Raw genomic sequence first — 21530 nt, 5'->3', positions numbered from 1 at the left:
GCCTCAAGGAGGTTTACAAGACAAAAGGGAAAGGGAAAGGAAAAAAACAAAAACAAAAAAGCCGCGGAGCGAGAAGCGGGAAACCTTTCACCCCACCCGGAAGCGGAAAAGCGTTTGTTGTGGCTCTCGGCTGGGAAGTCTCGAAGCGAGGGGGGCGGGTTGGGGCTTCTGCGCTGGCTCTCGTGAGGGGAGGTTTTGGGCGCCTTTCTGAGTTGAGGAATCGGGGACGGGGGGGGGGGAGAGAGGAGCCGTCGCCCTGCTGCAAGTGGGTCGCGGCCGCTCTCGGCCCCGCCGGCGGGTGAGGTGACGGGAGCGCCCGTTTTCCTCGCCATGTTACTGCCGTCTGACGTGGCCCGTCTGGTCCTAGGTAAGCGCGAAGAGGGGGCTTTCGTTTTAGCCGGAGCCGCTCGCCCGGTAAGGCTAGCTAGCCCGTCGGGAGCCGAATTTGTTGATTTATTCAGTTGACCCAGGTTTATGGATTCGCACGACCCGCGCTGGACGCAGTGCTGACCCCGCGGCCTGGGTTCGCCTAACGGGCTAGAGAGTCTAGGCCAGGGGTCTTCAAACTTGGCCCTTTTATGACTTGTGGACTTCAACTCCCAGAATTCCTCAGCCAGCAAAGCTGGCTGAGGAATTCTGGGAGTTGAAGTCCACAAGTCATAAAAGGGCCAAGTTTGAAGACCCCTGGTCTAGGCTGAAAAGGGAGCCGATTCGGGGTTCAGCGTGTGCTGGGAAGACGGGCAGCGCCGGTGTGGGAGTGGCAGGCCGTTTGGAAGAGAGACCCCGCCGCCGTTTCTTCAAAGGAAGGACGGGGGAACTTTTCCGAGGCGCCCGGCCCGTCTGCTCGGAATCGCCCCGAGGGTGGTTGACGTTTCGCGCTCTTCTCCCTCCCGAACTTGTTTCCCCCGGAGCTCCGTCCTCCAGTAGCCTGCGTGGCTGTGGATCTGCTTTCCTTGCCAAGCCTGACGCGTCCTTAAAGCCCGACGTGGTTTTGCCTCGTTTGGTGCCTAACCGTACTGAGTTTGAGCAGTTGGTTCTGCTTCTTTACCTACAGGTAGCCCTCGACTTAAAACAGTTCGTTTAGTGACTGTTTGAAGTTACAAGGGCACTGGAAAAAATTAACTTACGACCATTTTTTTCCCCACACTTAATGACCGTTGCAGCATCCCCGTGGTCATGTCATTTACATTGGGATGCTTGACAGCTGGTTCACGTTTATGACAATTGCAGTGTCCTGGGGTCATGTCATCATCTTTTGCAACCTTCTGACGAGCAGAGTCAATGGGGAAGCCAGATTCTCATAACAACCGCGCTACTAACTTAACAACTGCACTGATTCTCTTAACAAATGTGGCAAGAAAAGTTGCAAAATGAGGAAAACTCACTTTACAAATTTCTCGCTTAGCAGCATACATTGTGGACTCCATTATGGTTATAAGTTGAGGACTACCTGTAATATGCCATTCCAAATCACTTTCATTGTGAGATATTAGAGCTGTGCAGTCCCCTGTGGCTTAACTTTCACATGTTCATTTGTATATGGATGTGTTGTGGAAAAGATTCCAGTACAGGTAGTTCTCGATTTCAGTTACAATGGAACTGAAAAAAGTGACGTATCACTGTTTTTCACACTTATGACCATTGCAGAATCATGGTCACATGATCAAAATGGAGAGATGTCAACTGGCTCATATTTATGACAGTTGCAACTGGTCACCTTTTGCAACTTTCTGTTGACAACTACTTGTATTAGATACTGGATGCCTTTAAATCCCCATTTTCCAGAAAGTGAAAATAAAGTATTTCTTGCACGCATATCCTGTTTGCAAGCCTCTTAGAGATAGGCTCTTCATGGAATAATTAAAGCTTTGGCATAATTGAGCACAGCTCTGTTGCTATTCTTGTATTTCTATAGGAAAGAAAATAAGATATGAGATCCCTTTCAATCCCTCCTCTTGAAATCTTTATTATTTGAAGGAAAAATGATATAAAAGGTCAAAGATTTTTCACCATGCAATAATCAATATGCAGGCAATTAGTCTGAAGAATTAGCCTGTGTATAAAATAGTAGGTGCAAGCTTTCACATTGAACAGAGGCAGCTGGATAGCTGAAATAATTTTTTATATTTTGGGACATTTGCATTGTACAATATTGTTTGTTTTCTTTTGTCTAATTAGGGCAGTATATCTCCACCACAAAGATTTTGAATTTATGGCTAAATTATGTAGAATCCATTTGTTGTTTTATTGGGCTATGCTTCTTTTTGTAGTTTAGTTTAGTTTAGTTTAGTTTTATTAAATTTTTATACCGCCCTTCTCCCGAAGGACTCAGGGCGGTGAACAGGGCATATAATAAAAATACAAAAATACAAAAGTTAAAATAGAATTAAATTAATGCCCAAAATAAAACAATAAAATATACAAATATTTAAAACCCTAAATTAACTCCCCATCAGGCCAGGCCAGCTTGTTCGAATAAGTGGGTCTTTAACCCGCGCCGGAAGGAGCGGAGATCCGGTGCCATCCGGAGCTCAACCGGCAGTTGATTCCACAGAGCCGGGCGCCCACAGAGAAGGCCCTCCCCCTGGGGGCCACCAGCCGGCATTCTCTGACCGGAGGCACCCTGAGGAGGCCCTCTCTGTGGGAACGCACAGGGCGGAGGGGAGTTGACGCCGGCAGCAGGTGGTCCCCGAGGTATTCCGGACCCATGCCATGTAAGGACTTAAAAACCATCACTAAGACCTTGAACCTCACCCGGAAGACAACTGGTAACCAATGCAGCTCGCGGAGCAAAGGTGTAACATGGGAGTACCGGGAAACTCCCAAGACAACTCTCGCGGCCGCATTCTGTACCAGTTGGAGCCTCCGAGTGGTCTTCAAGGGAAGCCCCATGTAGAGAGCATTGCAGTAGTCAAGACGAGAGGTCACGAGCGCATGAGTGACCGTACACAAGGCCTCCCGGTCTAGATAGGGCCGCAACTGACGCACCAGGCGAACCTGAGCGAAAGCCCCCCTAGTCACGGCTACTATATGATCTTCTAAGGTAAGCCGCGAATCTAGGAGGACTCCCAAGTTGCGCGCCCTATCCACGGGGGGTAAAGACTCACCCCCCATAAAAAGAGATGGAACATTTTGTATTTCTGTCACTGTTGGCAGTCCACTGTCGACAGAAACATAATTTTAAAAAGGCTATAAATAATATTTTAACGGATTACAATTTATGCTATGACACACATCTTTCAGAAAATATAACACTGTGCATGTGTACGAAAGATAATCCATGTATAACTTTATTTAAATGTTACTATAATTTTTTGTATAATTGTCACCGTCTGTTAAATGCAAAATCATTCAGAATCCACATCAAGTGAGGTGTTCTGTTTAATTACACAACCTTAAATAATGCATAGTAGATTTGTTTACATTTAAAGGGAGAGTATTTCTGAAAACATACCATAAATTATTAAATATATTGAATGTCATTTCCTATACTAAGGCATTTGAAATTATTTACAAAATATAAAATACCTATACATTCTGGAAAGAAGGGAAAAAAGAAAAAGACAAAACTAATAAAAACTGATAAACATTCATACATAGATGTTTGAAGTAATATGGGGAATACGATGCATATATCTTTATTTACAATCAAACACATATACCTTGACATTAACAAATGTTAAACTTTGTTATCTTTTCATAATGATGCACAGATTAGAAAAAAATACTTCTCTTTTCAGGTTATTTACAACAAGAAAAGCTTTTAGCCACATGCAGAGCATTTATATTGGAAAGTTCAGATTTAAAAGAATATGCAGAGCACTGTACAGGAGAAGGCTTTGTTCCAGCCTGTTTACTGGTAAGTAGCATGCATTTTTTAAAAGAGATTGTTTCTCTTTATAATCTTAAATCTTGCTGGAATAATTAATATTTAATGTAATTTATTTATTGAATATCTAGCCTAACCAACTCCACAATTACTCAAAGGGGCTTTACAGAAATAAAAGACAACATTTGTCTGATGGAACAAAGCAATTTTGTTCCACATCATTGCCAATTTAAAGGGGCACATCCAAACACTATAAACCAAGGCTTAGGGGAAAAATCAAGTTTTTAGAGATCGCTTGCAAATGGGCAAGGTGGGAGCTGTACAAATCTCTAGGGGGATGCTGTTTGAAGAAGCCAGTATGTTGACAGTGAAGATCCAATGACGTAGCATCAGAGATGAACGTTGAGGGCTGGCAAACAGGAGCAATCTTTCCATTGAATCGACCAACCCTGAAAGTGGCCCTCCCTCAAATTCCTTCCATAACATATAGAGAGTAAAGGAGATGACCTTGTTACAAATATGCAAGAACCATTACTTAGGCAGAAAGGGCTGAAACATTCTTTTAACTCCTGGGAAGCACATAATATTTAGAAGCAGTTCACAATGCCCCTCTGATTTAGAGTATAGTAAGAAGAGAAATAGCACAATCAGATTTGCAAGATTCTGTTATAACGGGTTATAGTTTTCATATGAAGTTGATTTTCTGGTCGTCTTCGTATGGTTGATATCGTCTGCCTGTTGCTACCTGCCCATCAAAGCTTCTGTTAACAAACTCTCCATTCCCCAAGGCCATCAGACTTCCAACTTGCACCTGCACCCTATGCTCAAGTCCTGCCTCCACCAAGTACACCTGCCCTTAGGAGTCAGCAGTCAAGAGGCCTAGTTAAGAGGGAACTTGGTAATATAAACATATACCTCACAATTATTCACACACATGACAAATCCTGTCCAAAACACACAAAGTTAAAGGTTAGGCCAAGTGGCTGACATCAGCCCAATGCAATGATCCCTCATTGACACACTGCGCATCCCAGAGAGACCCAAGGCCCCTGCCCAAGAGGCACCACTTCAACTACAGTTTGCCATAAAGATAGGGTAGGTGTTCAGTGTTTTTAAATTCTTTGGGGAAGTGACATTTTTGCAGTGTTGTATGATATAGTTTAATATTGTTCTTTCTCTTCTCAGTCTCTCTTTGGAAAAAACTTAATTACCATATTGAATGAGTACATAGCAATGAAATCAAAAGGTAGGTGTGGATAAAGAGTGGGAAATATGTGCCACATTTTATTCCTAGAATTGGTTTGCTTTGATTATATTGAGACAATATTGATCTTATACAATTAAATGTATGTATTTATTGAATTGTAAGCAGCATTGAAATTATGCTTTTTAAATAAATTTAATATGACTTAAATATATAGGTAGCTCTCGACTTGTGACCACAGTTGGGACTAGAATTTCCATTACTAAGCAAGGCAGTTGTTAAATGAACGGGTGTAAGTCAAGGACTATCTGTAGTTATGGAGTAGAAAAAAGCATATCAATTAGAAAAATAAAATTAACATTGATGAACTGTAAGCAGCAGAAAGGAAAAGCCTCAATAGCCATCATTAAATGAAAAATACTGAAATAAATAAAGATCAAATATCAAATAAATTAGATATTTTAGACATATAGTTTCTTGGTTAACAGTTGATTCACAGATTTTCCACCTGTAATATCTTTACATTTTTTACAAAATTATATATAATTTTTTTAAAGAAGCAACAAATGACGTTCCAGCAATGATGTCATCTTTATGGAAGAAGTTAGATTATACACTTTCTCAAATCAGGTAATTTGAATTTAGTGCAAATAGTCTGTAAATCTGGCTCTGCTTATATTCCTGTTATTGAGAATTCAATTTTCACATGCTTTCTTGATACTGCAGTCTGTTTCATATTGATGTCCCATGGACAGCCCTAATTTGTTGAACGAAACCAGTGTGGTTCTTGTTAAGAGCGCAGTGGTGGGGAACAGGAGAAATTGCTCCTTCTCCAGCACTACTAACAAATGTGGCTCCATTGGCAGAAAAAAAACGAAATTGGATTCTGTCCATTATATTTTATAAAATTATCATCTTATCAAATAATATCCAAATGCTAAAATCGCAACACTATTGGGATTCCTAAAAATTATTACAACCTGACTATTTCAACAGGACTTTGAGGGGGATAGTGTATTCAAGAGGAATTTTACTTGTATAAGAATACAATTTATTAAAGGTTATAATTGTTCAGTATATTACAGTAATATTTTTGTTAATATTGTTTATTGATTATTTTTGTTATTTGTTATTGTATTCATATACAATATTCATATAGGAATGCTAGCAACTCATTTGAGAACCTGGAATGATATATAAAGCTGCTAAATTAAATTAATAAACATTGTCATTTAAGTAAATTATTACGGTCTTTTTTACAATAGTCAAACTACTGTCATTTTTTAAAAATCCATGAGATATATGTGTATATAATGTGTCTGATAACTGCAGAAGACCCATATGATGTCATCAGTCAATAGTTTAATGCCTGCAGGATCATAATTCCTACAGCCCTTGAAAAATAAATGTCTCATTTTAAATGATTGTACTGTAATCTTGCAAGATCACACTTTTATGAGATTTCATGTACTTCAATGAAATCACTCAAAATTTCATTTTTTTACAATTTTCATGTAGTCGTTTATTGTACAATTTTGGCATTCTTGCACAAGGCTACATTGGTGAGATTGCTGTAAATTTTGCACAATTTCAGCATTTTCCCATCTCAATATTGTGCATGATCACAGGATTGTGCTTGCTGTCAGGAACCGATTCTCCTATGTTATATGATATTGAAACAGCATAAAACAAATAAGAAAACTGTCAACTGAAACTTTTTTGCATTTATTTCTGAACATGTGGTTGTCACATAAGTATTCTACATTTAATATTTATATACTTATATCCTGCATTTTAACAGAAACTTAACAATTCCATTTTTGCAGGAGCATGCAGAATTCAGGTGGATTTTCTGCTCATCAACGGAGTATGTATTCGAAGCTATGTTATGTGGCTTGAGTTTACTATTAAAAGCCTTTCATACATTTACATCATAGTTAACTTAGAAATCAATCTCATTAATTTCACAAAGACTTTGTTCTAATAAAGCATGCTAGTGCAGCTGCTTTATATTGGACTATACGATATAGATATTGGATACAAGATCCAGATGTTAGACATTTATTTACCAGCAGTTTCCCTAGCTTTTCTTCGATCATCTGTATGCAGTATTTTCCCATTTCTCTGTGAAAAGCTTTCTAGTTTTCTACATCCATGAGGTGAGGAATGCTAAGACCTGAAAATGCTTTTTTTTCAATAATAGTATCTACACCCTCCCTCTGGAAGTTAGATAAAGCCCCCTCTTATAAACTTTCCAAAAGTTGATTAAAACAGCTTTTCCTGAGAGTATTTGGAGATAATTGACATGATCTAAGCCAGGCATGTCAAACTCATGATGTCAGCGACATATCATGACTTTTTCCCCATTGCCGGCAATCGGGTGGGCATGGTTTTGGCATAACGCCTCCAGCCTGCGGGCCAGCAGTTTGACATACCTGATCTAAGCTATTTAAATGACATGATAAAGGTATCCAAGGTTTTTATGACTCCATATCATTACTGTATCATTATTTTCTTACTGTGGATATTTAAATATTGTATATTTAGATATTTTATTGCTGTTTACTACAGGCAGTCCTTGGAAATTGTGTTGACATACAAATTTAATGAATAAATAAGCAAGCAAACATACTTTCTTCACTTCTTGCCACAATAATAATCAGAAGGTGTGGGAGCAGGAGATATACCTGTGACTCACATCTAGAAATGATACAGAAAAATGCCATGTACTAATTCAGTATATTTTCACTAGTTTTAGATTATATTATTCTAGAATGTGGCACACATTCCTGAACCTGACTATGTATCAAAACAGCATAGCATTCATTGATGCCAGTTATATTTGCCAACAGAAGAATTAATGCTTTCTGGCTCAATATTAGACATGAGTGAAGGAACAAAAAACAATGGCCTTTATTTCAATGCCAAAGCTGACTCTCTAAAACTTAGTTGACCCCTGAAATTATCTTGCATCTAATTTAGATGCGTCTAATTATTTTTGTTTGTTTTATGCATTTTTAAACTTTGTACTTTGCTCAGAGTCATGTACATAAGATGGGGTGGTCATATAAATTTACCAAATAAATAATGAAAGGCTCCTTGTCCTTTTTTTAATATTTACTTAAAGGTCGCACTAGAAGTGCAATTGCAGATATGAAAAAGCAGAAGTGCCTTCAACAGTCAGCCTCTTCTAATTTAGGATCATCACCTGCAGTTTATCAGCCAGAACAACTAACATCCACTGCAGTGAGCGCCACACAGATTGTTCTTAAACCAATTATATCTTCAAGTCTGGCTCAGACAAGATTGAATCCTTCTTCTACATATCAGGGCCAAATTCAGGAAAGCCAAATTAACAGTAAGTTTAATGAACCATTTCTCGAATAGTGGACACAAACTATAAGTAAACTGTTGAGAAAGTGATGTGACCATTACAGTATAGAATTTCCTTTCTGCCACTAAATATAGGTAGTATAAAAACTGTTTCCATTGAAAATAACATATTATGTTCATTCTCGTGTACCAGGGCTTCCTGTGGGTTCATATTGTAGACATATTTTAGCTTACTATACATGTTCCCCTCTGTTTCTAAATATCTAAATATTGCTATATAAAATTAAGGAAAAGCCTAAAGAAACTAGTCAACATTTCCTTTGCTCAGTCAATTGTATTTTTCTGTGTGAAAATTGCACCTTTTTTGTCATCTTTAGTTCCTACAGGTCATCAGCATTTGGTCTTTTACTGCATTTTCCTTTTCTGCATTGGGCCCACATCTGTTTCAGATAATTGCCACCATCCCAGGAAATATATAGAGATAGTCCGTTTTAGGATTACTGGCCTATATGCTACCGTGCTAATAATCTTCAGCAACTAGATTTGTCTAGCTTTATCTTACCAGCTAGGCTTTACAATTCCATTCTCTTTATCCTCTTTCCTACAGCTTCGACCCATAATACCATCTCCTAGCCCTACATTCTCCAATGGAAAATTAAACTGCTGTATTCTCAGCTGGCACAAAATAGTTGTTTTCTTCTTATTTAGGTTTTTCACAGTCCCATCTTTGAATTAAATTCAAAATGAGAGTGCTACATTTTTTCCAATCAGTGTCACACTCATTTTCTTAGTACTGACAATGACAATTCATTATTGATACCCTAAACATCTTGAAGAAATCAAAGCTTAATATAATTTTGTTCTTAACTGCATTTTTTAAAGCAGGTGATTCCCTCATTTTGGTTTCTGCACTCCAAGAGCGAAAGCTTAACTCAAGTGTATTGTCTCCAGGAAAAAGAAAAAGGTAACAGTTCCCAGCTTAAGTACTTGTAGTGTATGTATCTCTTGCATATTCAGAATTTAGATCTTGTGCATAAGGAAAGGTGTGAAAAATGAGAAGCAGAGAAAAGGTATGTGGTTCATGTTAATCTCGTTTTACATTTCCACTGACATGTTTATGAATTTGGATCAAGTCATTACATCTCACTTTTGCTTTCTTTCATTGTCCTCTTGGACTGCAAATTATGCATCTAATTCCATTACAGTTCCACTGGATTCATTGATTCCTTTGAAACATGTTAATGTTGAACTAAACATGAAGCATGAATAGATAAGACAATGCAGGAGCCATGAAGTTCCTAGCCTTAATTGCATGTTCTTCCTATCTCGTATTTAAAATATTTCAGTGACTCACAGAAGAAAAGAAGTAGCGCATCATCAGGACCACAGTTGTCTAATTGTAGCTTACGAGAGTCTCCTGTAGTGGAAAAAGAAAGCTCTCCCATGGAAGAAGAAAGTGAGAAACTAGAAATTATTGATGGTGACCTTCCTGTAAGCCATATTTTTTAAAAAACAAACTTCATATTTCTCTTTTTTCACCCTCTCCCCCTTTTTGGTGTGATTATCCCAGTTTTGGATATGTCTTGGAGTGCAGGGATTTCTCTCCTTTAAAAACTTTCCATATTTCCGTGAATTACTATTCCTTTCTTTGGGGATGGGATTTCTAAAGCATTTCGTGCAAATATTTTTAATCCTTAAGCGTTTAAATGCAAGGCTGTGGCCAAAGTGAATAAATCCCCATTAGCTATATGGCAAGAAAATTATGGCAGAAGATGGTTGAGAGTTTTCAAGGTTGCTTTCATCATCCAAATTGCTACATAGGTACATGCGTGCTACAAATATGGTCTTGGGTCTTTTCCTTTTTAAGGAACCCCATCTGCAGTTTAGAGGTATATAGAAAAATTAAGAAAATTGGGACCAATTTCTAACTTTTTAAGATTTAGCTGATCATTGCACAAATGTCATATTTGATGCCCCAATTAAGAAATTGTACAGTGTATGGGAATATAAATCCACCAGAGGGGAGAGATTGTTAAGAGTGCTGGTGGCGTTAATGTTTCTTTTGTAAACATTGTAAACTTATGAAAACACAAACTTGGACTACTTCAAATTTATTTCCTAGCAAATGATTATTGAAAATGCCAGAGAGAAAATTTTGAGCAACAAATGTCTTCAGGAGAAGCTAGCTGAAAATATTAACAAGTTCTTGGGCAGGTAATAGATCTCATTTTTTAAAAAAATATTCAGTCTTAGATTATTCCTGAATCATACTAAATATTTACACATTTTTCCCAGTGATGGCAATATGGCTCAGACAGTAAAACAGGCAGAAAGTGGTCCAACAATACAAGAGTCTTCGATTGATGAATTTCTTGGTCTTCAGGTAAGAGCCTGATTTTAATACATACAATATTTAGGTCTTATAATGGATAAATTAAGGCTTTGCTCAAAGAACTACATAAATTGCTAGGCTTCAGGTTGTTCATTTGTCTGCCTACTTTTTCTTCTTTTCTCTTGTTCTGATTAAGATAGGCCCGCAAAGAGCAGTACTCCTGTGGATCTGAAAATTTGATTGATAACCTATCTAGCTTTCTGGATATTTTTTGTTCACATAGAGAAAATGAATATGTTTTAACTGATATCTGATTATTTTTACATACCAGCAAGGTGAAATTCACATGACGGAAGAAGCCATCCAGGAGATTCTAGAGCAAACAGAATCAGATCCAGCATTTCAAGGACTCTTTGATATATTTGATTTTGGTATGGATTATTCCTCACTTTAAATATTATGAATTTTTACAGTGATGAGTTATTTCCAGTCAACTGCATTGAACTCAGTGGGACTGAGAAGAAAAGTATTAAGAGTGTATGAAAGACTTGCACTTTAACTAAATCAGCCCTTTGTGTCCATATATTTTAACAGAAAAGATAAACAGATACTCTCAAGAACTTTAGCTTTCTAGTCTGATTGAACTCTTCCATTAAAAAGATACTATAGTTTTCCTGACATATGATTATGAATGACAAGTTTTCACAGTTCCAGTGCAGATTCTCATACTTTATCAGTTTTTCCTATCCTGCATTTTCCAAATATATTTTGACTGCAAATTCTAGAATTCCAACATATGTTGCTAGAAATTACATAACTGGGGGAGACTTGAAAAGATATTTTTTATTGTTGGTCAGACATTTCTGTCATACAAACGAGTTTCCATCCCATCAAAACAGTTGTATTAGGATTTCAGTTCATATTAATTTAGAGATTTTAGGATATCAAATAGATTATATTGGACCATCTACAAATATCGTTATTTTGGGCCTGACATAATTCCTAAAGAATGGTTTCAACTGTGATGTTGATGACAAAAACCGAACCCTTAATGCAGTTCAGGAATTGATTTGGATTCTTCCACCTCATGTTGAAGTTAAGACTTTTTTCTTATTTTAAATAGGTAAAACCAAGAATTGTAGAAATGTTTCTCAGGGTATTCCTACACAGAATGGAACAGATAATTCAATGTTGGTGGACGAAGAAAACCTAGAAGTGCTTGAAAGTTATATTGGCACTAAGGAACTTGGTAAGCACTTCTAAAATCCAGTATCTGGTTTCCTTGACATATAAGACTATTATTGATTTCAAGACTTACTATTGTGGATGTTTGGAGTAATGGCTGTTATAAAATTGAATGCTATCTGTGGGTTCAGAAGATTTCATAATGGCTATAATATGCTGAATTTGTCTTTACTATGTAAAGGATAGTAATTCCTTTTGAAATACATAGAATCACCTTTTTGCAAATCCACATAAAGTCAGGCTGCAAACTGATGAATTGAAATTTGAGTTACAATTAAGTTTCTATCGTCCTTTTAAAAACACAAGGATTGTTTTATACAGCCTGATAACTTCTCTTTAATACCTTTTTTCCCCATAAATCAGCTTAGAATGCCTGCCATTGCTTAAAATGTTGACTTTAGTGATAATATATCAGTGTTTCCATAATTGGAGAAAGAAAGAAAACCATTTCTGATTGTCTTAAGGCAAAAGAAAGGAGAGTTCTTGTTTGCTTCATATGTATAGTTTTGTATGCATTATATCTAGTTACTGTATTTATGCATGTATATGTAACCTCGATTATTTGTTACCAATTCTTGGACTTTCTTACAGAAAGTCTTCAGCTCCACTATATCCTTTTTTTAAGATGCAGTGACATAACTGCACACAACGTTTCAAATACATTCAGTGAATGAGCAGTGCAGATTTATTCTGTACACTATCATATATTCTTTGAAAAAGATAGACAGGAATATTTTTTATCCTTCTCATATTATTCATCTTATCCTTTAGAGATTCTAGTTCAAGCTTTCATTAAAAATCAGAACACAGAAGGCTGAAAATAACTGTCAAGAAACATTATCCTGACAAAAACATACAGAAGATCTGTCCTAAATTTGTTGTATTTTTATATTGTAGATGATAATTCCCATGAGAGTCTATCATACACAGATGATCATTCAAAAGAAGCATGTGTCCTAAAGACTGATTGCAGTGAAAATGATTTGACTTTAGAACAGCATCTAAAGATACAAACTATAGTGTCTGGAGAATTTCCTTCAGGCTCTGAAGTGAGAAATCAAAGTGAATCAATTGAAATGGAGACACCTGACCAAATAATCAAGCAGAAATCTACCTTTGAATCTGGGCAAACTCAGTTTCCTAGTACTGAGCACAACGTAGATTCTTACAACAAACAAGGAACTGCTACGAGGAATTATAGAATTGATAAGGATGTATTATGTCAAGGTGTTCAGAACTTACCTGATTTGCCATATAGTCAGTTGGATACCTCACAAACAGCTTTATCTGATAGAACTGAATGTTGTTCTTTGCCAAATTATATGCTAGCCGAAAAAACAAGTGCAAAAGTGCTTGCTCCCTTGAAATCTGATGAAAGTGAAGCTGTGAACAAACTTAATGAGAATTGCAGCCATTCACACGAAATTGCTGAAAGTTTACAGCAGATAACAGACCAGTCATCTGTGTTTCCTGTATCTGTCCAGCAAAACCGAAACAGCCCTAGTTCTTCTAATTGTCAAGGCTCAGATAAACTGGAATCAGAACCTGCTGCAACACTTGTGGTTGAAGCATCCAATCCAAATGTAGTAGAGCTCCAGCTTGAAGTTGTTGGTACTTCCAATAGTCTTAATTTGGATGATCCAGCTACAGACCCAAAGCCTTGCTTAAGATATGGAAACCAGAAATTGGAGGAGTCTGAAATAACACAGGTAGAATTGCAAGAGCCATCATCTTCTACAAAAGCAGATGCCGAGTGCTTATTTTTAACTCCTGACAATGAGAGGCCTACAGAAACAACTACTGAGGCCAATCCCACTACATCTAGTGAGTGTCATTCTCCACTTTCGGATCCAGCAGGTGAATCGAGTCCAGGAAACAAAGTTGCTGGGAGTGTTTCATCTAGTAATCAAGGCACTGGTGTAGATCCTTCTAATATTGTTTCCTTAAATATTATTATTAGCGATGATCCATTCATTTCATCAGACACTGAACTAAACAATGCTGTTTCCAGCATCACTGGAGAGAATGTACCAACTATAATATTATCTTCTCCAGCTAAATCATCATCCAAGATGACAGGAACATCTAAGTCTATAACAGCCGAAGAGTCTGAAAGGCCTGGAGATTCAGCTTTGATAGAACAGAATCTTTTGGTTCTCAGATCTCAAGATGCTGTTGTGAGTTCACTCAACATACAGAACGAAGACTGTGCAGTATTTTCAGTTGCTGGCACAAGTAATGTTTCCAAGAATGGAGAATTTATTCAACTGATGCCAGCCACAAGCACATCTTTTGGCAGCTCCAACAGTGTTTATATTACCTCCTGTATATCTGAGCCAACAGCATTGAGTACTAACGTTACTCCATCAAATTTAGTCGTGTTTCCTGGCAGTTCAACCTCTCTTGCATCACAGGTTCCAATGACACCACAGTTACGGACACCTCCTAGGACAAACGGTTTGTTTGCCATGAACCCACCAATGTCTCCAAGCTTTTCACAGGGTAATTATTTGTGGGCAACTAAATGTTTGCTTGGGTTTTAAAACAGTTGGATTTTAATGTGTTGGTTGAAGGTACTTTATAACAGTCAAATACAACTATAGAGACTGATAATAAAAATAAATCACATGGGCAAAATTTATATGATGGTGATTGAATCGTAGATGAGTTGCAACCAATTGCTGTAAGCGAATTGGCTTTTATTGGCAATTGCTGAACTGGAATTTTTAGCATGATGACACCAGTGTCCATTAGATTTTTAATAAAGAAAAAAAAATCAAAGTTTGGTGAGTAAATTAAGATTCTTACTTGGTCAAAATCAAGGACCATGAAGACTCAGTAATATGTTCACATAGAAAGATTCATATAGAAGAGAAGTCTATTCAAACACTAAGGCTTCACTTTTTTTGTTTTCACAGCCACTAAACTTAAGCTGAAAGTCATATCCTGATTTAATAGAATAAGGTACAATAACAATATGTAAATGATTGCCTAATCCTTTAATCTCTACTATTGGTAGCTAATGCTCAGTTGTTTTCAAATTGATAGTTTTCTTCAGCATTCTTCCAATATTTTTAAGAATTCTAATAGATCCTATATTTAAATATGCAATATTTTGACTAAGAAGCATATAATATAACTGAGGTATAAATACAGTAGTTCTTAAAGTTTGTGGACTCATTTGAAAGTTTGATATTTCTGCATAAATATGACCTAAAACAATTTCCACACAAATCCTAAAACTAAATAAAGAAAACCCAATGTAGTGAATTAAAAACATACTTGTTCATTTATTTTTTTGAAAAGCTGTACCTTTCACTGTAGCATCAAAACTGAAATTAGTTTATTTAGTTGTCACTACATTTTTTGCTGCTCATAGTTTGTTCTTTGGACTGCTTAAAGCCTATTTAGATATAACTTCTAAGATTACTAGGTTAAATTTACTTAACTTCAATTATCAATATTTGTCTTCAGTATTTTCACTGACTTACACAGAAGAGAGAAAGAGTCAGAGGAATGTAAAATTGTATAGTTCACACGGATACCTTAATTTTTTAGGGTCCGCAATTATAATTGCTTCTCCAGTACAGCCTGTACTGCAAGGAATGGTAGGAATGATTCCTATATCTATAATGGGGCAAAATGGAAATGCTATCTCAGATCCTTCCCGACAGGTAAATGCTGTCTTTGGAAAATATTGTTTTTATTTATTTATTTTGAGCTAAAGAAGCTTTCAGAAAACTAATTTCTATTCCTTTCACTTTTTAAAGATTCTGCATATGCCATTCCAGACTTCATTGAGCAGTGGAGGTGTTCCTAAGCTTCCTCTTCCTCCAAAATCTCATAGGATACCAAGAAGTAAATCCAATGGAGGTAAGCAGAGGGCATAGGCAGCACAAGGTTATACTAGCTCAAGTATTTGCTGAAGGTGAGGTCTCAGGTGGCAGTTCTGGGGAGCTTGTCTTCCATCCTGTAGTCATTGGACCATTTATGAAATTTTTACCTTGTCTTCTGTCCTTTTCAGGCTCTTTACTATTACTGAAGTAAGCTGTCAAAGGGTTTGGGTTAATGCAGTTAATGCTCGGTTCTATATCGTTTCTCTGTTTATCGTCTCTGTCCAAGGGAGTCTTGAATCAATGCTTTAAGGCAGTTTGGGATTTATAAGATTGACTATCGAAAGCATAGAAAAGTGCTGCATATATAGGACTTAACATTCATGTGTTTCCTGTTTTTGTACCAAGAAAGCATTCAAGGCAGCCAGTGATGACCAGTGTGTGCCAGGACAAAATTCCCTGGGTGCTGAAATATGGCTGCCCAAATGTTGAGAATTATATGATTGACTCGAGAGTATTTATACCATGCCACATAGATTATTCGCAACTATATTCCCAAGTACTTATTTTAGTTCGGCATTAACTTATTGGAAACCTGTGCAGTTTCATCCATATCTTCATATCTGCAAGAGGCCCTTCTCTCTTACTACCTCAGAGCAGTCAGGTTGGAGAGTAGGAGGGAATCATTTAGGAAGGCTGTAAGGTCTCATTTATTTCCTCAGGTGAATTTTTTTTATGTGCACTTCAATTTTTTTAAAAAGCCTTGAGAAATAAAAAGTGGGTTCTGTACTCAAAAAAGGCATCCTAAAGTATTTTGTGACTTAGTGTAAAACTAACTGCTTCTTGAATGCTATTAATGAAAATTATTTATTTTCCCTTAATCGTTTAGGAAAGCCAGTGCTCAGCGGATCAGAACCTGTACATCATCCTGGTTCTCGAATTCAAAGGTCAGTTATTCTTAGTTTGTATTACTGCTGGACATGGAGAAATGTATCATTATAACCAGCAGCCATTATTTCAGTTTACAAAATTGCAGAATGTAACCCTTGGGACAACCATAACCTGGATGATTGAGAATCTCCATAGAAATCTAAACAAAATATGTTGTTATGGATCCTTCTCTTCATTTCAGTACGGCAAAATAATCAGTTTTAAAATGTTTTTTATATCGTCCTTAAATCTATTTATTAGAGGTGATTAAGATCAAACCAATTTAGTTTATTATATTTGTATACCGCCCTTCTCCCGAAGGACTCAGGGCGGTGAACAGGGCACATATAAAATACAAAGTACAAAAATTAAAAAGAGAATTAAATAGAAGCCCGAGCTAAAACAATAAATAATAATGTAAAACCACAATAAAAAAACCCAACACATCCCCCATCAGGCCAGGCCGGCTTGTTCAAATAAATAGGTCTTCAGATCGCGTCGGAAGGAGCGAAGGTCAGGCGCCATCCGGAGCTCAACCGGCAACTGATTCCATAAGTCCGGGGCGCCCACAGAGAAGGCCCTCCCCCTGGGGGCCACCAGACGACATTCTCTGACCGGTGGCACCCTGAGAAAACCCTCTCTGTGGGAACACACAGGGCGGAGGGAAGTTGATGCCGGCAGCAGGTGATCCCCGAGGTACTCCGGACCCATGCCATGTAGGGCCTTGAAAACCATTACCAAAACCATTACCAAAAAATGTAAGCACTGAGTAGTAGTTTTAGATACTAAAAATAATTAAAATAGAAATTGTCAAATACTATTTTTTTTCTTTCAGAATTGGAAACTCAGACAAAAATATTTGTGTGGATTTGAAAAAGAAACTAGAAACTGTGCCAGCTGATACTACAAGCCCAAGTTTCAAACAAAATGGCAGTCACCGAAGAGTGCTTTGCTTTGATACCGCCCAAGCATCACAAAGAGAAAAGACTGAGAATTCCAAGCTCTGTCAAAGCTCTTCTAATGCTGTGCTTTCGTCAACAAAAACTCAGCCTGGCAAGAGGGAACGTGAAAGAACTCTGCCAAGAATTTTATGTAAGCCAGATATAACTAGCAAAAATTTGGCTGTAAAGGAAAGCCAGCTGGAGAAAAAAAGTTCGGGTCCGGGACTAGCGTCGGATATATTAAGAAAGCAGACGGCAAATAAAGAGAATGAATTAGAAAGGAATATTGTCCCCCAAACTCAGGAGGTGGCAGCCTTATCCAACAGCCAACAAAGTCTTCATCATGAGAAAAATTGTTCCTCAACTCAGGAAGTAACTAAAAAGCAGGGGCTCCAACCAAATGCCAATAATAAAAATGCAGGCATTTTACCCTCAAAGGATCCTAAAAAAGAACAAACAAAGTCTCCCGGTCAAGTCAACAGCTTGACCAGTCCTTTAACTAAGCAAGCTGTGGAAATGCTGTATGATATTCAAAGGCATAGTCCCACTAGTAAGCTACCTGAAAATGGGGAACTTCCAGTACCCCGGACGCCTTCAGGTACTAGTGACAGACAATCAGACGATACCTTTGATATAAGGACCCCAACCTGTAAAAGGTATAGCGAGGATAGTACAACACCAAGGATCATGGTTCCTCCAGCTACTCCTGATCTGCCGGCTTGTAGCCCAGCAAGCGAAACGGGTAGCGAAAACAGTGTTAGCATGGCTGCCCACACTTTGATGATACTTTCACGTGCTGCTATCGCAAGGACTAATGCCACTACTCCACTGAAGGACAATACTCAACAGTTTAAGTCTTTAAGAAGTGCAGCTAAAAAAAGAAAGCAGGAAGACTCTGTTGATTGTGAAAAGAATTCCAGGACTCCCAGTAAAAAGGATATTCAGAACTTTGCATTGCCAATTAAAAAAAAGAAGATAAAGGTAAGCAGGGTTTTTTTTTTAATTTAACAGCGTGACATTATTGCTATACCGGCAGAGAATTATGTATAGAATAGCAAATGAATCCCTCATTTTGTCCTTGAGTGCCTTGTCAGTCATAGTTTTCTCCGCAAGATTTTATAAGTGGTTTGCCCTTGTTTTCTTCCTAGGGCTGAGAGAGCGGGACTGGACCAAGATCATCCAGTTGGCTTCGTGCTTAAGGCAGGATTAAAACTCAGGGGTTATGCTTTCTAGCCCAGTGCCTTAACCATTGTACCAAATTGGCTCAGTTAATCCCTGAACAGCCAATATTGAGGGCCATCCCTTCCCAGTGTATTCTGCCATGTGGACAAGAAACATTTCCCCTGTAAATCCTACTTGTATTCATGTACTTTGGGGAAGAAAATCCTCCTCTTGACTTTGTCACTGTTTATGGCATACATCCTTTCTGTTTTCTATCCATTAAGAGGCCATTTTCAGGATAAGGATTTGACCAAGATGGGACTAAAAGTAACTCCTTCCCAAAAGAAGTAAAATAATAAAAAATGATAATTTTGATAGTGTGTTTACTTATAGTGATAATATTCTATATCACGCCCCTTTGGTATGAAGCAGCTGTTCACTAAACTGGCTTACTGCTTATGATATTTATAATAGTGCTTAAGGCTAAACCTTAATTCTTAAAATCTTAAATCTGCAACCAGTTTAGTGTCTGTAAGGGAACCTGCTGTTTATCTCCTATGAAGAATGGTTCCCTGTGTTACCTGGCAAACATCTTACAGAATGGGGCATGAGGCAGTTTTACTATCAGAAGAAAAAAAGTTTGATACTCTTGCATACAGTCGAGATTGAAGCTGGGAGCTTAAATGATCTGTTCTATGGAGATTTTAGCCATAAATTAATACTGAGTCAAGTCCTGCAGAACTAGAGACTAAAGAACCTTCATTGGCCATAAAATATTTTATTTTTCAGCAGAAGAAATTACCAATTGCCTTTCCTGCAGAAATGGATGTGGATAAATTTTTATTATCATTGCATTATGATGAATAAATGCCAGCTGTATCCAAGCACAGATGTTCTTCAGCACGATGAAGGAGGAAAGAGAACAAGTTTAGGATTATATTACATAATCCATTAAAATTCAATTTCTGAAACGGAAATCACCCTAGATCTAAAGAACTTAATGGATTTCTTCTGAGTGAGGATTCTATGTTAAATTTGTAGTTTATTTTGTCATGTAATTATTGTACAGATTTTCAAGTTGCAAAAGAACAAAATGCTACTTTTATTAACACCAGGTGTTGACTGTGTTTTTCTAGAATTGTTTTAGCAGGTTTTCATGGTGTCAAACACCTCTTATCTTAAAGATGCCTAGAACCAAGTCCGCTGAATTGTGGAGTATTTTTAGATGGTGTGCCTAGGATTGGACCCCATGGTTTAATCAAAGCAAACTTCATATAATTGGATTTGGATGAATAGACTTAATATATATACTTGCAGATAATCTGAGAATTTACAGTAGGTGCCAAAAAAGCACCCCCAAAATTGGGTTCAGCTTATCCACGAGTATATACTGTAATGCTTGGTCTGTATCAGAAAGCCTTAGCTGATTTTGTATTGAAAAATCTTTCCTGTTTCCTTTTGTCTGTTTTTCCCCCCTTTAGTTGTAATCTATCATAATAAATAGTTTTCAACTCTCTTTACTATACATAGATATTTTAACAGACTTCTCATTTACACAATAGAATTTTATTTAGCGATATGTTTTTTTGCCTTTAGGGATACAGATTTAATTCTGATAAAACCTTGCTTAACTTGTTTAAGCAAGTGAGTGTTTAAATACACATCCTGAGGATGTGACACCATTTGCGGTAGTGGGCATCCCACACAATTAGAACGGAATGGAAAACCAGAACTGGCTCAAAGTTTAGTTCTTGGTGCATGCTGCACAACCCTCCACCTATGTCCTTGCAGGAGAAGGAATCCTCTTAGGAATCTGAGGAAAATTTTACGAATCTTTCTACTCAGTCTCTCATATAATGTAAAATCCTCATTTCCCTGGTTCTAAATTGTCAGGCATGTATATACAGCTAGAGTAAGGTTCTCTCTCTTTTTTAGCCTCAAAGGTAATAGCAGTGATGCCTTTGCATTCAGTTAAAACTACAAGGATATTTTAAATATAGATCAGGTTCATTTTGCCTTATAGTTGGCTATTTATAATCAACATCTACCAGATATTTAAAAGTGACTCTACCAAGAATTCAAAAATAGCGTTCCAGCTGTTTAACAATTCAATCTGTGTACTTTCACCCATGAAAATATTTTTCAAGAGGTTGTAGAGTAGCAATACAAAGACCCTGTTTCATATCTCACAGTGGACAGCATGCTGTCTTCAACCCAATTTTAATCTTTCACCAAAAAACTCTTATCAAAGTTTGCTTAACCAAAAGAATATTGTTGTACCTGTTAAAACTTGAAATCCTGCTTCTGCTTTCTTTTGCTATACTGAAACATATATGAGGATGAACGACCAAAGTAGCTAGGTAACAGTTCATCGCTATTTTTTTATGGGCAATCCTATATAAATCAGATTGGAACTGTGCTGCACAGAAAACATCTCTGGATATAAAATCTTAATTGCTCTTTTAACTCGTTTATAATTCAATTGCCACCCAACTATCTTGAATTATTTTTCTAGAATGTGCTTTGCTATTACAAGTTGAAAAGTTTTCCTTTACACTTTCCTCAGTTTCAACTATAAGCAAGTACATACAGGTAAACTTTCAGAAGAGCTGCAATACTTAAGAGTGGCAAAGATTGTTTTTCAATTTTTCAGTTATACTCTAACTTGAAAATGCTAATTTTTAATAACTTGATACTCAAATAACACAAGCTGTGATTGGCT

At 37.3% G+C, this 21530-nt stretch overlaps 1 protein-coding gene across 4 annotated transcripts; it reads left to right on the top strand.

Moving 5' to 3' along the window:
- The first annotated feature begins 132 nt into the window (after positions 1-132).
- On the top strand, positions 133-20324 carry NPAT (nuclear protein, coactivator of histone transcription). 4 transcript variants are annotated; one of them, XM_081327254.1, is made up of 18 exons: positions 133-367; positions 3741-3859; positions 5015-5075; positions 5591-5663; positions 6860-6900; positions 8161-8391; positions 9252-9330; positions 9713-9857; positions 10489-10580; positions 10662-10749; positions 11030-11129; positions 11822-11947; positions 12841-14445; positions 15502-15617; positions 15714-15816; positions 16666-16723; positions 17542-18628; positions 19598-20324. In XM_081327254.1, the coding sequence occupies exons 1-18, from the start codon at positions 331-333 to the stop codon at positions 19673-19675; spliced, it is 4239 nt and encodes a 1412-aa protein (XP_081183380.1). In that variant the 5' UTR covers positions 133-330; the 3' UTR covers positions 19676-20324. The 4 variants fall into 4 exon arrangements, with proteins under 4 accessions (XP_081183380.1, XP_081183381.1, XP_081183379.1 ...); XM_081327255.1 differs by having other exon boundaries at positions 9249-9330; positions 19601-20324; XM_081327253.1 differs by having other exon boundaries at positions 9249-9330.
- The last annotated feature ends 1206 nt before the right edge of the window (positions 20325-21530 follow it).

This window comes from Vipera berus (assembly GCF_964194415.1).
Source record: "Vipera berus genome assembly, chromosome: 4".
NCBI lineage: Eukaryota > Metazoa > Chordata > Lepidosauria > Squamata > Viperidae > Vipera > Vipera berus.
The sequence above is the reverse complement of the archived record's forward strand: the minus strand, read 5'-3'. Positions and strand labels throughout refer to the sequence as shown.